The 16,892-nt window shown below is 38.2% G+C and overlaps 1 protein-coding gene across 1 annotated transcript in view; it reads right to left on the bottom strand.

Annotated features, from left to right (window-relative positions):
- Positions 1-16,892, bottom strand: part of USP42 (ubiquitin specific peptidase 42) — a 42,144-nt gene that overhangs the window by 16,223 nt on the left and 9,029 nt on the right. Inside the window, exons 3-14 of the mRNA XM_044978999.1 lie at positions 16,327-16,527; positions 15,792-15,902; positions 15,484-15,586; positions 15,264-15,331; positions 14,859-14,929; positions 13,877-13,959; positions 10,797-10,908; positions 9,858-9,998; positions 3,778-3,878; positions 3,043-3,196; positions 1,572-2,318; positions 372-463 (exon numbers count right to left, since the gene is read on the bottom strand). Coding sequence (XP_044834934.1) covers positions 372-463; positions 1,572-2,318; positions 3,043-3,196; positions 3,778-3,878; positions 9,858-9,998; positions 10,797-10,908; positions 13,877-13,959; positions 14,859-14,929; positions 15,264-15,331; positions 15,484-15,586; positions 15,792-15,902; positions 16,327-16,527 — 1,984 coding nt within the window. The remainder of the gene's footprint in view (positions 1-371; positions 464-1,571; positions 2,319-3,042; positions 3,197-3,777; positions 3,879-9,857; positions 9,999-10,796; positions 10,909-13,876; positions 13,960-14,858; positions 14,930-15,263; positions 15,332-15,483; positions 15,587-15,791; positions 15,903-16,326; positions 16,528-16,892) is intronic.

Consider the following 16,892-nt stretch of genomic DNA (forward strand, 5'->3'; position numbering starts at 1 on the left):
TAATGAGCTGCCCATATTTTAGAAGTGTGGTAGACCGAAAAATACTTATACCCACACTAATAAATAGATACCGTGTTCATGCATGCATCCCTAGGAGTGAAAAAAAGGGGAAGAGCAATATAGAAAATATAGACAATACGACAGAATGGTTTCTACATAGAATGTTTTTCCAAAGTTTTCCATGAGGCATCAACAGGTTTTTAAGATAAGAATAGGCACAATGCCAAACATACGTTCTGTTCTCACTACCATTAGTTTTGGTATGGTATTCCTACAGTGAGCTAAATCTTTCCATTTAAGTATTATTAATAAGTTAGTATACCTATAATAAAACTTGTATGGAATATTAATTTGGACAAAGTGTATTTTACCTTATTTCCTCTGACAAGCTTTTCAACTGGTTATATCGGAAAGACTCTAAAATTCTATCTTCGGGAACTGGTGGCAAAGCTGTAGGTATTATCTACAATTAAAAAGGTACGAGTTAAAACATACGGAATGATAGCAATCATACAAACTTACATAGCATCTCAGCCCAATCATAATCAGACATACAGACTATACACATGGATCACTGTAGGCACAGCACCCTAACATTCAATATTGCAAGCATTAACAGCACACAATACTACATCACAATTTAGAAAAAGAAAAAAGTACAATACACCTCTACCTTGATATAACACAGTCGGGAGCCAAAAAAAAAAAAAATCTTACTGCGTTATAGATGAAACCACGTTATATCCAACTTGATTTGATCCGCCAGAGTGCACAGCCCTGCGCGCGCGCCCCCCCCCCCGAGCACTGCTTTACCGCGTTATATCCAAATTCGCGTTATATGGGGGTAGAGGTGTACTACACACTTTATAGGAGAATTAAGACAGGCAGAATACAACTGTCAGATGAAATCTGGACAACATACCAGACACAGCACCCCTCATATAAAGAGTGAGGTAAGTTCTTTGATAGTTAGCACCACAGTTTTTGTCTCATCGGAAAGACTGCACACCTAACACCACAATGCCTCCCAACATGCACTGGGACAACACCACTGGGCACTTTACTACCTCAAAGTTTTACATAAAAAAGCAGTGTGGTTTTGTAGACCCAGATCCTAAGCCTGACTTGCTATACAGCCTCAGGTAAATCACTTAACCTCTCCATGTTTCAGTTTCCCCATTTTACCAGATGGAATTATAGCCAAGTATTTAGCACACCTACCTCTATGGTACCTGAGCACAACATAATGCTTACTGTACCCACCTAAGAAGAACAGTTAGTGTTTGCAAAACATTATATAAATGCTAAATATTAAGACACCACTGAGAGATGCATGATCTCTCCATTTTACAGATGTGGAAATGAGATTAGCAAGTATTGATTCAGCTTAACCCTGATTAGTATGCAAGATCTAAGGGATTGCAGCACAAAGTGCTATGACGGCAGCCTGTGTTGTATATTTTCCTCTGAACTTTGCCTGAATGAGGAACATTTTAATATTGAACGCATCACAGTCATATTTATAATCTGCCATGAAGAGACAGTCTAGAAGAAACAAATGTAAAACTCACTTTTCCATGCAATCCATTCACTTTAGAAAATGGAATTTCTGTAGATTTAACAGGCTTGACTTGGCAAGTAGATTCATCAAATTTCAATCCATTTTCTTCAGGATCACTATCTATACTAATAGCACCATTAACTGTAACATTTTTTGGCAGTTCATGCTGGGATACAACCTCTTCAGCATCTTGACAGGAAGAACAAGAGTTCTGTAATGTACTAACTACATTTCCAATCAAAATTCCATTAAAAGATTTTGAGTGGCCATTTTCCTTAACTAATCCCTTCGACTCCTCATCAGATTCTTCTGAAGATTCTGCACCGTAAGGGACCAACGTACTAGAGTTTAGTTTAGACTTGCCATTCATTAATGGCTTAGAACAAGATTCACTAGGAGTTGTTTGTTTAGATACTTTAGTAGCAACTGACATTGTAGGTGCACTTGAGGTAGACTTTACTGCAGAGGAATTTGTAATCGTGGATGAAGGAACAGGCTTGCTGAGATTTTCCAAAGAATTATGAAGGTTGGGTTGAGACAGAGTTTGGCGAGTAGGCAATTTGTTATTGTGAATACTGATAGTGATTTTCTGTTTTTTCGAAGGATCAGGAATAGTGGGTCTGTTAATTGTCCAGTTTTGAATGGAAGTTGAAGGTGGAGCTGAAGCTGGTCTGTTTAGGGTAACATTGCTAGCACTTGCCACAGAACTGCTTGGAGTTTCTTTTAGTGATCCAGTTCCATTTAAATGACTGGAATTCTGTAATTACAAAGAAATCACTATGAAAACGTGTTCATGTGGATAGACAGCATTTAATATCACAAGACATAATGGGCTTACTTCATATTTCTACAAACTGCCTCAGTGGCTAAGCAGAAAACACCCCTATATGAGTTATATATAAAATCTTGCCAGTAGTTTAGTGTTCACATTTTATTTACAGATTTTCAGTGTTCACATTTTGTTTTGTTTTTTAAAAAGCTAACACCAATTGCAATCCTTTGCTGGTTTGTAAGATACAAAACAAAAACAAAAATCCAAACCAAAAAAACCCTATTCTTTGCAAATCTTAGAATATTTGTACTAATAACTGAGAACAAGCCAGTGTGGTTTCACCATCTCAACTGAAGTGCAAAAGATGAAACAGCATAAATAAAGCAAGTAAGTTGGATTTTTTTTAATTTTTTCAGTTTTAATAAATTCAAGTATTATTTAAAGTAAATATTTTGACAGTGTGCTTTTTTGAGTACTTTTGACATCTAGTTTGAAGTTCAAAGCAATGGGGAAGTAATATTTGCACAGTTCAGTGTTTATCTCTATTAAAGTGTTTCTAGCTGCTTAAGCTGCAGAAGGAGCACTGTGCACAGAGCTGTATTGTGGGGAAAGGAAATCTGAGATCCTGAACATTTAAAACAAATAAACAAAGGCTGTTTACAAAACTCCGGCCATCAAGTTGATGCCATTATCTACATATGAAGATTACCTTAATCATGTGAGGAGGAAGCTGTGGTCCTATAAATCCTGATGCCCCCTGCCTGCTATTAACCACCCGCTGACTGATAACTGGACGGGGAGAAGACTGTCCTGGTGTATGAATGGAATGGGGGTGTTCTCCTCCATTTTTCATATCATGGGACCTGAAGAAGTGACAGATAATTATTCATTCATTCATTCATTCAGATTTGTTCTTTTGCCTAGCCCAGGCTTTAGACACATCCCACAGTTTAATACTTCACAGAAACTGTTTTTTTTTTTAAATAAACAAACTTTAACCAAGGCTACAAATCGTAAGTTAGATAACAGACCTCCGATTATAATTTCCCAACCCCAAGCGGCAACTCAACTTCACACCACCAATCACCTCAATCTCCCTCCCCCAAAGTCAACCAATTACACAGTATTTGATCCAGAAGATTCAAAATGCTCCACCTATACAGGCACCACTTCCCTCTGTAGATAACTCTTTCAGTGGTGGGTGTAGGATGACAGACATTTAACTTACACCAGCAAAAAAAAAAAAAAAAAAAAATTAAGTCAGGCAGGGAAGGACAACTTCTATAGCTTAAACTATAGGTGGAGTTTTCGGGTAGACAGAGATGAATTAACCAAATTGGAATTTTTCCCAGGAGAGGAAAAAACACAAATGGGAAAAAGAAAAAAAATTATGAAGGACAAGGAAGTAACTAAATCTTGAACACATTTTGGTACTTGATATTACCTGATATAAAAGAGCACATAAGCTTGCTGATTAAGCACAGATCTGATGTCACTGTTGGACACAATAGAATCATTCATCTGGTACCACTGCCCATTACTGGCCTGCAAATAAGTCAATGACATATTTTAAATCAGTTACAACATCTGCTAGAAAAAACACCACAGAAAACTAATAAACTGCAGAAGAATAAAGAGCACTCCAAAATATAGCCGTTTTCATTATAGTAATGTACACTACTGATTTTTTTAAATTAAATCCTTTATCTACAGAGATTTGTTACCACTAATATTTGTTAGTGAATGTTCCCCTTCACCAGTGCAGATTTTACTCTAGCAAGGGAACTGTTCTCAGGAGCAGTTTTATTGTTCAGAGCACCCGTTATGCTAAACCACTGTCCCATCAAGGATCCACACAATAAATCACATATACTACAAGAATAAAGGGACATTAAATAAAACTGGCAACAAATTCATAACAAATAAAAGCACACTATAATCTGGAATTCATGTTCACAAGATATGGAGGCCAAGAGCTTAGGAGAATTTGAAAAAGAAATCAAGGTTTCTACCGATGTGAATACCTACAGATACAACAGACAGAATAAATATTTTTATAAGGGATATAAACCCTTTGCTTCATAGTATAAGTCAACCCCACTGACAGGGGTTAGGAAGAGACTGGCCTTATGGGCAAGTTGTTCCACAGTTGTCTGCTTTATGTCCACATGAACTATCACACCATTTTATGGGTAGTTAGCCAAAAGAACACTGCAACCTTATTAGTTCTGTCAAGGGGCAGAATTAAGATTGCACTATACAAGTGGGATTTTTGTTGAGCGTGTGACTATGGAAGAATCCTTTTACTGCCAGCCATGGAGGACTGAAGCAAGCTCTGTGCTGTATGGAGAGAGAAATTATGTTTTAGATTCATTTGTTTTTAGATGTTTTAGATTCATTTGTTCCTCATCAAGGAAAGCAGAATTATAAAAGTCAGTTATGTCTTCAAGGGAAAAGGAACACGTGATAAAACAAAACTAAAAGAATAAATATTCTGTGAAACTAGGTAAATTTTTTACTTAGCAAATACTCAAACTCTGCAAGAATGTTTGTTATAAAAATTAGTGTAAGAGGAAGATTCTCAGAGAGTCTAACCATAAGTATAACCATATATGAAGCAGACTGAAGGGGCGAATTTATGTCAGCATATTACAGTATTATAGGAAGGCAAGAGAGAGTTCTCTTCTACTTTAAACTGCTTTTGTTAATCTTATGCAAAAACTACAGACACAGCAGTGGTATGATAAAGTAATGGCACCAGCGGAAAGGAAGGACAAGAAACCGTCATTTAGAGCCAGGATCCTGAGCCAAAAGTTCAAAACGAAACAGTAAAAGACACTGTTGGACCAGGATAACTGGTCCAGGACTAGTGTGTGGAAGAGTTTTCTAGTCCAGAAAGTCTACTCATCAACCAGAGCATTTCTCTGTACCAAAATCTGAGATACTGGATGTTATAACATGGATGACTCTTAATTTATTATGTTTTCAATATCTGTTACTTAAATGTTAACTGTGTAAAACCTTTAATTAGTTCTACTTCTCAATAGTTATCTGCAAAAAATATCAGACAAATGCAAAGATAAAGTTTGACCATTTCTTAAACTTTATAGCTCCTTTTGAGCATATAACTGCTTAGGGCAGCAGCAGTTTAGGACCTCATCAGGAAAGGAAGTCAGTGATGACATGAACACTTAAGTTTGCTAAAACAATAGAAAAGTTCTAAAATGTTAAGTGACACATGCCTTAAAATCAGATTGCTCCAAGTATCATCTTGCCTTTTTTAATAATGCTAGTCCACGATTTGCTATACTAAAGCCCAGACCTCTAGCCATTTTAATTTTCATTCTCTGAACTGAGACCAGACCAGTACAAGAAAGATATGTAAGCTCTGAGTTGTTTTAGTTTTTTCAGGGGTCTGGGATGAGCAGGCATAAGGACTCTGGGCATCCCAGAGAATAAAAGGAAGTTTAGCAGAAAATAACTTGTGCTATAGCAGTGGTTCTCAAACATTTGTATTGGTGACCCCTTTCACACAGCAAGCCTTTGAGTGTGACCCCCCCCTTATAAATTAAAAACACTTTTTTATATTTAGCACTATTATGAATGCTGGAGGTGAAGCGGGGTTTGGGGTGGAGGCTGACAGCTTGTGACCTCCCCCAAATAATAACCTTGTGACCCCGTTGGAGAACCCCTGTGCTATAGCATGGCATTGAGGTGGATACTGAAAGCAAAAGACATCAAGCCAAGAGTGAGTCAAGCACTACGTAAAGCAAGAGGAAAAAAAACCAAAAAAAACTTAATTCAACTTCCATCCATACAACTCTCTCAAACAAGAAACAAGGGGAAATTAAATAAAATTGGCAGATTTAAAAAAAAAAAAATCTTCTGTAAGCTATAAAAGTACAACAATCTGTAGAACTCATCAATTTCATGGTTTCCTGGTTTAGAGCTAGTGTCCTGATTCCTCTGACAGATGTTGGTAGTGTGCATTCAAGCAGGTCTCATTTACACTCACATGATGGCATGTGTTATAGGACCAAACACAGCCTTGAACTCTAACTTAATACAACAGAAATAATTTCTTGCCATATGTTTGTGGCTAAAGCATCCAGAAGGGGTCTACACACCTTCCCTGTTGGCAGCTAATGCGACCATGATCCCATGGTCAAAGAACTTGTGCTGCTGAAGATTGTCTATAACCTAGTAACTTTCCATTGGGTGGTTTCAAACACTTTCAGGTGCTCTATAGTTTGCTAGAGTGCCAGAGAAAAATGCTCAATGATGAGAAACCCACAGACTATAAATAGTTTCAGTGTCTTTGCCATAAAGGTGGGTGACTGGCTGATTACTGCAGGTTTCTCAAACTATGCAATCAACTGCAAAGTAACAAAATACTCTAACCTGCTAAATTTCACTAACAGGGCTAGCAAGACTTACGACAACCTATGAAACCGAAGAGTTCCAAATGGGATAGACATTAAATTAGTAATGCTGGTCAGGAAGTAAAACTGAAGATACTATCTGCAAGGCTGCTTTATGTTAACTTGAAATTTTCAGACTGAGGTCCTTCCTCCCCCCTGCCTTGCAAACAGGACAGCCTGCCCTCTAGTGGGAGAGAACGAGGTGGGGTCTTGACCTTAGATTCTTAAGGTATTTGGTTTGGCAGAAATGTTGGATTCTCGGGCTGATGCTTGAAGCAATAGCAGGAAACTCTATCCAAAGAAAGGGACAAAAAGGCCTTTTTCCATTTTAGGGAGGAAACTCAATGGCACCTAGAGGAGTTGAATTTTCAGAGGAAAATCATCTTCCACAATTCAGAAGCCTCCTTAATAGTCTTATTGAGAATGGGAGTCAAATAATCTATCAACAGGAAAGTGCAGGTTAGTGAGAATAAGATTTAGAGAGACAACATCAATTATCCCATTACATGGCTATAAGTGCCATATATAGTGATATTAAGGACAGACACCCTAACAAATTTTTTTTCAGTCAAAAAAAAAATCGCGGTCAAACCACAAAGACAGTAGAAATGAAAGTACACTGAGAAAGTTAGTGCACCAGCAGCCTGATGGAACTTGAACAATTTATTCTTTGAGGGCCTCTATGATTCCCATTTGAGGGATGGTGTCATGATGCCTTAAGCATGCAGAATCCTCTTTAAAGCAGAGTCTTATGGGGCTACAGGACTGCTTCCTTGTAATGGCACCCATTCAGCACACAAGACTATATAACGAAGCATAGCCCCACAACTACCTCAGTGTTTTCTCTGCTGCCTTACAGCACAAGGTCATGCTGTGTCATCTGCCTTAGCAAATCTTAGGCTGTATCCCGTTCAGTTTTTGTAAAGTTTCTTACATGCCCCTCTATATTTCCCCAAATCAAGCACATCTGTTGCCTGACTTATTTGGGTGAAGCCCACTCTTCTGCTCCATACTTAATCTATAAGGCCATTACACTATGTGCACGCTGAGACTTCAGGTTTACCTCCCTGGGGAAGCCATAAGATTCATACAGAGACCTCAAGGATCATGCGTCCACATGCTGCCCAGATTGGCTTTATTGCTCAGGTTGGCCAATTAATGAGCTAAGCTATTGGCTTCAGCTTTGATACCTACCTGAGTCAGGGCATTAGCCTGGTATCCTTTAAGTCCATAACTTCATCCACTCAGAGCTGAAGAGCCCCAGCCTCTGTGGTGCTGTCCAGTTAGTTTTGCAAGGAAAATTGCTCAGATGAAAGGCTATTATAAACAAAAGCTACTAAAGAAAAGTCCACCTTTAAAGCATCAGACATGGCTGTATGCAAAGATGTACTGGGATAAAACTTTTCCTGAAAAGGCAGAGCCCTTATTGCCAATCAAACTTCTCCCAATTGTTCTATATCATAGTAACGATCAAGCCATGTATAGAAAAGGAAAAAAAAAGTAATCTCTTACCCATGGTCTATCCCCACCCAGTGGTTTGACAGAGGTAGATGGAGTGGTGTTCAGTTTAAGAGTCATCATCATGCACTCAGAATTCAATTGGCAGCTTGTGTTTGGGTAATACTCCAAAAAAGGGCACTCCAACTCAGAAATATCAGGTAACTCTTTACCCCCTCTGCAGAACCAGAGCTTAAACCAGGGATCATCAATTTTTTTTTGTTAAGGTCCATATTTCTTGGTCAAGATCCAGACGCCAGAGAAAATTTTAAACAACAACAACAACTAGTAAATTTGGCTTGTGGTCCACCTATTGACTACCCCTGGCTTAAAACTAATCCTGCTGAAAGATTCTGACGAAAAGAAGAAAATCCCTCTCCATCTGAGGGGCCACCAGGACTGCGGGGACCCACAGAGACATAATTATACAATGGTAGATGAGACTCCAGGAAAGAGGAAAGAGAGAATGAAGGAGATACCCAACCATATCACAATGTTCCCAGGATCCCCTAAATCCATCCTGGCAGCATTTCATATTTTATTTTCTTTCTGCTAATTCAGAAAAGGAATCAGGATTAGATGCAGAGAATTCCGATTACTCTGTAACCTAGCCCTGCTTTCTCTCTCATTTGTCCTGTTATAATTTCTACTTAGCTTTGTCTGATTTTAATGAAGGGCATTAAGATGGTCCTTGCTGGATGCTTCTGAAGTCCCATGGTGAGAGGACCACCAGTAATTATTTACTATTTGTTAAGCACACAGACTGTGCTCTATAAGACACAAAGGAAGCCACCATCCCTGTCCCAGTGAGTTTACTATCTAAATTGGGATAGACACAAACACAGGCAGAGGATCTTGCTAACTTAGAAAATCCTCTTTAAACAACAGGAAAATCCATCAAGAGTGTCCACAGAATTTTGCAGACAAGCATTTGTGGGCCTCTGAAAAACCTCCAACAGGAAAATCACAGGAGGGGGAACCTCGTTGTAAACTTGCCAGTATAACTGATAATCCACACTTGCACAATACAGAACAGGCCTTGTTAATTAAACGAAGGAGGAATTTCATCTCCAACCAGGATTGAGGTGAAAGGTTTCTAACAGGACAGGCCATCTGCAACAAAGAATGTTTCTAGACAGACAGGACTTCCTGGGATGATCCAACTGATAGGGAGAAGTGTCCTGGTAGTGCTAAAGACTACACAGAAAACCAAGAAGGGTTCAGGAGGACATTCCAGTAGCACTAGCATGATCGAGATAGCTTTAAAAAGAACACAGAGTGGGGAAGACTCACTGGTTTTGGTTAATGGAAATATCTGGGTCGTGCAAAGACTCCCCTGGGAGAATTCCCATCCAAAAAGGAATAAAGGACTTTCTTTAGGAGGGTGACAAAAAACATATGCAAGATTCTGCATCCTTATATGGATGGGAACCTACCAAGACAGATCATCCAAACAGCCTGCCTTCAAGAACAGCTCCCTTCCTCAGAGTATAGGCTGTACTGGTGAAGAGAGGAATGAAAAATTAATGTCCCCAATGCTTATTTTAGAAAGGTTGTGGGGTTTTTTGAAATCTGTTTATTAAAAGAAAAAGATGTTTATCTTTACCTTTATATAGCAGTAGTAGTGTCCTGCATGACAGCTGAAACCAGTATGCACCAGGACTGCATATAGAACATAAATGATTGGTTCTCCATTTGGTTGAGACATATATGGTCGAACATCCAGATACTCAGGATATTTCACTTCCTAAATAGAGATAGAAGAGAAGGCTCAAATTTTGCTGAAATATTTTATGAACTATTATAAAAAGTTTGAAAAAAATACTTCAGATGCTGAGGTAGAAAACATTTCTAAAATATACACACACAAAATGGATCAAAAGCATACATATAAAACAAAAGTGAAGATTCAGTTTCATTTGGAAAATGACAGGTTGAAAAATGTCCAACACTGAATAGCAGAACAGTCTGCTACAAAGGCAGCTCTCGAAGGGCAGAGGAGGATGTTTATTGTTGGTTTCATGTTTATTGTTAAAATGGAACTCTGCTATTACCAGAAGAGGGAAGGAGAAGATTTCGTTATTGGGTTTATTTTTCTTCCTAACAGCTGGCATCTACAATTTAGAGTTGCTGTGTGCATGCATTAATTGGCTTTGTATGGTCACTTGGTATTAGAAAATCTAAATCAGGAGTCAGCAACCTTTCATAAGTGGTGTGCCGAGTCTTCATTTATTCACTCTAATTTAAGGTTTCGTGTGCCAGCAATACATTTTAATGTTTAATGTTTACAGTCTCTTTCTATAAGTCTATAATATATAACTAAACTATTGTTGTATGTAAAGTATATAAGGTTTTTAAAATGTTTAAGAAACTTAATTTAAAATTAAACTAAAATGCAGAGGCCCCTGGACTGGTGGCCAGGACTTGGGCAGCGAGAGTGCCACTGAAAAATTAGCCTGCGTGCCGCCTTCAGCACCTGTGCCATAGGTTGCCTACCCCTGATCTAAATGTTAAAAAGATGCAGTTGTAACACCATTTTATGTACCTTGGTAATTTTTCCACCACTAAAATTTGCAAACCGTTTCAGAGACAATGTAAGAACATTAGAAGACCGATGTATTGTAAACCTCTTTGAAGCAGGAACCATCTTCTTACACCTTAAAAGCAAACACAGACAATTGGTTAACCTTATGTGGATTTTTAAGCATTTATATCATGTTTTCCATGGCTCAGACACTTGTCTACATTATCTAAGTATTTCTTTACATGCAATGTTTTTGCTTTTCAGAAGTTCATATACAACATTTCAGCATAGCTAGTACAAGAGACAGCAGAAAACATGAGGACAGTTCTCTAGGATAAATAGAATATAGGCTCTAGAAACTTATCTTTTGACATCCAAACTAATATTTAAACATATCTGTAGATCTCTGATGCCAACAAAAAAATCAAGCTTGCCAGCAACTCTCACAATGCAGCAAGCAGCAGCCTTCTCACTGCACCATTTGAGGTCTTTGGAAATAGCTTAGGAAAACGTAAGAAGGCACAGCACTTCTAATATTACAAAAAGTGAAATCAAACTTCAGGCTACCTCCTTTCAGCTTTCTGCCAGAGTGCAGAAAACCAAAAGCGTAACTGAAAGAAGGGAACATCAGCTTCAATCTGGGGCTGGGAAGAGCACATATGAATTTCCAAAATGGATTTAATCTATCTTCAATAAAAACAGGCAAACAATTGTCCTACACTATGAGAATTGTTGACAATCAAGACTGTGACCACTACCTTCCTGTACTGAGACTACCTGGAGAGGAAGGAGAGTGAAGCATCTGATTTCCTTTGAAAAATGACTCCTAAACAGCCTGATGTAAATGTGATGGATCATTACTCATCAATGACAGGATCTGCAGGATTAACCAGTGAGATCCAGCTTCTACCACAAAGGAAGGGAGAATAGTAATAATATGACTTGGCAGCAAACAAGGGGTGGGGAATTAGAGAAAAGGCTATCTTTCTAGATTTATGCCCCAAAATACTCCTACCCATGAAGAGCATTTACTGACCAGAATGTCAAGAAAGTTTTGTATATAATTCTGTGAAACTTAGGTTAGATACTCAAACAAACTGTAGTTTGTGGGCTTTAAAATTAGTATAAACCTACCCAGCACAAGCTGAGAAGATATCTGAGTTTCCTCATAGGAGTTAAGTAGAAGAAAGAGTTCCCAGAAATGGAAAAATCCCTGTAGGTCAGCAGTGTGCTTTTTTTTAAAAAATTGTTTTTAAACCCCATTGAGAAGAGGGAAGCTTGTGGCCTCAAGTTTGACCAGACTATAGACCCCTGCAGATTATACATATGGAGGACCACACAACACAGAAATGGGATACTCAAGCCCATGGTTGTTAGATATGCTTCTCATCTGTGATCTTTACACCATCAGAATTCATTTTATGTTTGTAGTCTGCAAATCCTAGTGAACAAGGGAAAACCTGGATTTGAACCTTTTTACTTCATCTACTGTATACCTCATTTTAGCATAAGAAAAGAGACACTAAGTGCATTTGGAGGAAAATGTTGGGTCAGGATCTGATTTTGCCACAGAGGTCAAGGATTCTGTAACATTAATGGACCGCTGTGACTTCAGACCCTGCCATAGCAGCGAAGCCAGTTGCCCGGGGAGGAGCAGGGGGACCAGAGCAACCACCAGCTTTGAGCTCCCAACTGTTAGTCATCCCCCCGGGAGTATTTTTAGTAAAAGTCTGGGACAGGTTGTGGGCTTCCATGAATTTTAGTTTATTGTCTGTGACTTTTACTAAAAACACCTACGACAAAATCTTGACCTTACTAATTAGCCATTAATATTCTACCTCTAGTGGCAGAACATGGGCTTAGTTACATTAATAATTTAGAGATGAGGCAAGAACATTTACTAAACTTTGTCTTCTAATCTTTTTGCTTAGCTGCACTGAGTAAAAATTATGACCTGTTTTGCTACTACAGTAAAAGCTGTTTTATCTGGCACTTCACCAACCGGAAACTCTATAAACTGGCATTTCTGATCTTCATTGAAATGCTGGTTTATAATCCGGTTGGCGTGGGCCTGGCAGAGGGTAGGGGCACAGGAGTGGGGTGTGGAGTGTAGGCTCTGGGAGGGAGTTTGAGTGCAAGAGGCGGCTTGGGGAGCGGCAACCTGCCCAGGCTTTGGCTGCTCCTAGGCGGTGGTGGCTCTGCGTGCTGCCCCCCCGCCCCACACACACACCAGTGCCAGCTGCACAGCACCCATTGGCTAGGAGCAGCCAAGACAGGTCGCCGCTTGCAGGGAGCCGCCCGAGGTGAGTGCCCCCCGGGTCCAGCACCCCTCTCCTTCTCCTGCACCCCAATCTGCTGCCCCGAGCCCCCTCCCGCACTCAAACTCCCTCCCAGAGCCCGCACTCCACACCCCCTCCCGTGCCCCAATCCCCAGCCCCGCCCTCCTCTTGCACCCAAACTCCCTCCCTCTTAGTTAACTGGCATTTTTCAGTTACCAGCACCCCCCATTTCCCACAACATGCTGGATAAAACAACTTTTACTGTATATTGTCTTTGTACCTTTGTGTTCTTATCCAAATGTTTTAAGCATGCAATCTATTTTTAAGATGCAAGAAGGAAGTTTGATCAATTTATTTATCTTTCTATGTTATCTAGGACATGCTGTGTGTTCAGTGATACCAGATTAGGTTTAGGATGGTTTATTTAACATAGCAGTAATTTATAGTCAACTTTTTTCACTTTTAAAATGGTGTGATTCAGTAACATGAGCAAAGTACTGTGTATAGACAATAATAGTATATAAACACTTCGGTGAGCCAAAATGAGTGCATCTCTTGGCAAATACCTCCCCACACCAAACCCTCCCAGAAGAATAATTAGGCAACTGGCCTTCTCAAAACAAAAACAAACACAAAAAAAAAAGATTTTCCAAGTTTTATATGTTTTGTATTATACTTGCTTGGGTACAACAAATGAGATTTTACCTTACACTGGGTTTCTGAATTAAGCAAAACATCAACAACTTTTTTTTAAATGACATGCAATAATCAATCGATAGAACCAAGCATCTAGTATTAAGATGTCATTAATATTCATCTTACTTGCTACATTTATAGGCATTTTCACCATCCAGTTGTTCAGGCTTCACAAACTGTTCCAGAGCTTTGTTTACACTCTGAGCTGTCTAAAACAGTAAGATAACAGTGCAATGCATTAGAACATAACATATTAAATGCCATACTAGGTCAGACCAATGGTCCATCTAGCCCAGTATCCTGCTTTCCGACAGTGACCAATACCAGGTGCTTCAGAGAGAATGAATATAACAGGCAACTATCGAGTGATCCATTCCCTGTTGTCTACTTCCAGCTTCTGGCAGTCAGAGGCTAGCGACACCAGAGCATGAGGTTACATCCATGATCATCTTGGCTAATAGCCAACTCATGGAGGATAAGTCCATCAGTATCAGAAACATCATAAGAATACACCACATGCTCACTTCAGCTTACAGTAGTATGAACTAACATGATTTTAATGGAAATCCACTGCAGACTACTGAATTTGTGAAGGTGGGGTGGGGTGGGGAAGAGACACGGACTGCAGAATATATTACATCACAAAATGTATTCTGTTGACTGACAAATATAGATGAGGTTTAATTATTTATAATATTTCATAGTACAGTAGTAATGGGTCTGTGGTACATACTGTAAAAGGAGTACACTAGTAATTGATCTGTGGTACATATATTGTAAAAGTAATAATGTATTAACAATATGGACCCTCAGTTATAACATTCTGCAATTAAATCTTTGTTGAACTGGGAAGTATGAGATAGCATTGCCATGCCTGTGGATTCAAGACTTCAGAATGATGTTCTATTTTAATACTTGTCCAGATTAAGTAAGCCATACACAGCCCATTTATATTGATAAGAGAAAGTACAGTATAAGTCACATCCATCACAGAACTATGTGGGTAGAATCAACTTAAATTCTGCATTTTAAATTTTTTAAAGCTATGCAGTTAATTAAGGGGGTTTCTTTTTAAAACGTATTCAGCCAGAGTAACAAAATAATTTACCTTTATCTCCAATGTAATATCAAGGTACGGATCGAAGGTATCTGAGACTCCTTTGCAGTTCATACACTTTACTGAAATCAAAATATAAATACTTAACACAATAAGCATAGTCAGTCTATTGCCTAAGGTATTAGCACACATTACCGTAATTAGCATTTAAGTCAGGGTAGTCAACAGGCAGACTGCCGGCCAAATCCGGACTGCTAGATGCTTTTGAACAGACCCTGAAATCTTTGTATTTAATTATTATCATAATTTTTTTTTTATTATTTTCGCTGGAGTCTGGACCTTGACCAAGAAATTAACAAGACAAAAAAAAATAACTGACTAACCCTAGTTTCAGTCATATAATACAGTCATAAGGCCCAAACCATTCCTAAAAAAAAATTTTTTAAAGAGAAGTACCTCTTGATCTTAAGTACCCTCCAAATATTTGATAGATGAGTGTGGTAGCCTGGGTATGTCTGTCCAATCTGAAAATAAATTATGCAGTGATTAGAAGATTAAAGTCAATTAATTTTTTTCTATGAATGTTTCCTCTTTTGAAAACCCAGAACATGTATTGTTCTATTTATAGGGAAATAGGAATGAGAGCATATTCAAATACTATTTTGTTGACACTTACTTGTTGCTTCCATTCAAACATGCTTTCTGCATAGCATCAACAGTGTAGCGTAGAAATTCATGTGCATCTTCCTGATTTCCAAACCGGAAATGTTTTGCTATCCCTAACAAATAAATATAAATGTTACATTGTATGTCTCACATGTGAAAATGGATGAAAAGAAAGATTTTTTTTAAACTTTCCTTCATAAAGTTATTAAAAAACCCTAAGTTGTATAACAATTAAAATCAGACAAATAAACAAGCCAATAAAATATCTATACACAAAAATGTATACATTTTACAAATTGATTATTTGAAATTACTTACGTCTAAGATCATTGATGACAGCCATAGGTTTGATGACATTGCCAGAGTTAGAGAGCGCCTGGTTAATGTGAGCTTGCATCGTACACATCATGCAGAATCCTTGTTCATGGCCTGAGGAGTGAAGCAACATTGCATCTCAAATTAATAAAATATTTATCTACGGAAGACCTCAAAAAATCTTGGTTATAGGAACAATCTTCACAAAAATTATTATTTCAAAACAGCGGACAATTAAGAACAGGTGGAAAACCTATAATGATAGGTTAAAAAATGGAAACTAAAAAGGGTTCAGTTCAGAGAAATAGGTAAAGTTAGGAAAGAGTTAAACACAAAATGAAATAATTTAGAATAAAGTAAAAATCTGAAATGCAAAACCAAAAAAATCAATCTTATGTTGCATCCCTTGCCCTCTCCCACTTTTGTCTGCATATAGCCTATTTAGAGTATAAGCTCTTCATAGCAGGGACCTGTCATCTTATACGTACATCAAGTGTGTAATGTTTTGGGGTGCTATATATTTTTTAAAAGTACTCACATGTTTTGGAGTGTTCATGAGAAAGCATGTAGTTGGCAAGAGGGGGTGTATAAGTCAAACACTGCAGAGCAGAGTTGAGGAAACATGTATTGCCAAGATTTTGGAGTCCAGCTCCAACTCTATGCGTTTGCTGCCATTTCAAACAAATCTTCTCTGCTGGAAAAAGAACCTTCTGTGGCGGAGCAATGCCATCACTAATAGCTGCCAAAAAAAAATACCAACACATTTTAAAGATATTAAATCGTTTAATGTAAAAATCATGCTAAAGTAATATTACCTTATGCATGAGCATCTAGAAGAACTTTAACAGAACTAATAATAATCTACATTCTAGTAGTTACTTGATGAGTAACGTATTAAAGACTGCCTCAGTACCACAAAGCAAGTTCTCAAGTCAACTCAAGCTCAGTAAAAAAGATAAGGTTTTGTGTGCCAATTGGAAAAAATTAAGACAGTAGAATGCACTAATGTGGGACAATACAACAAAGACTAATTATTGCCCAGATTTCAGTAACCTAACTAAGCAAGTCATTTTCTATCTAGCTTCCTCAATCTGACTCAATTCA

This window comes from Mauremys mutica, chromosome 11, assembly GCF_020497125.1.
Source record: "Mauremys mutica isolate MM-2020 ecotype Southern chromosome 11, ASM2049712v1, whole genome shotgun sequence".
Lineage (NCBI taxonomy): Eukaryota > Metazoa > Chordata > Testudines > Geoemydidae > Mauremys > Mauremys mutica.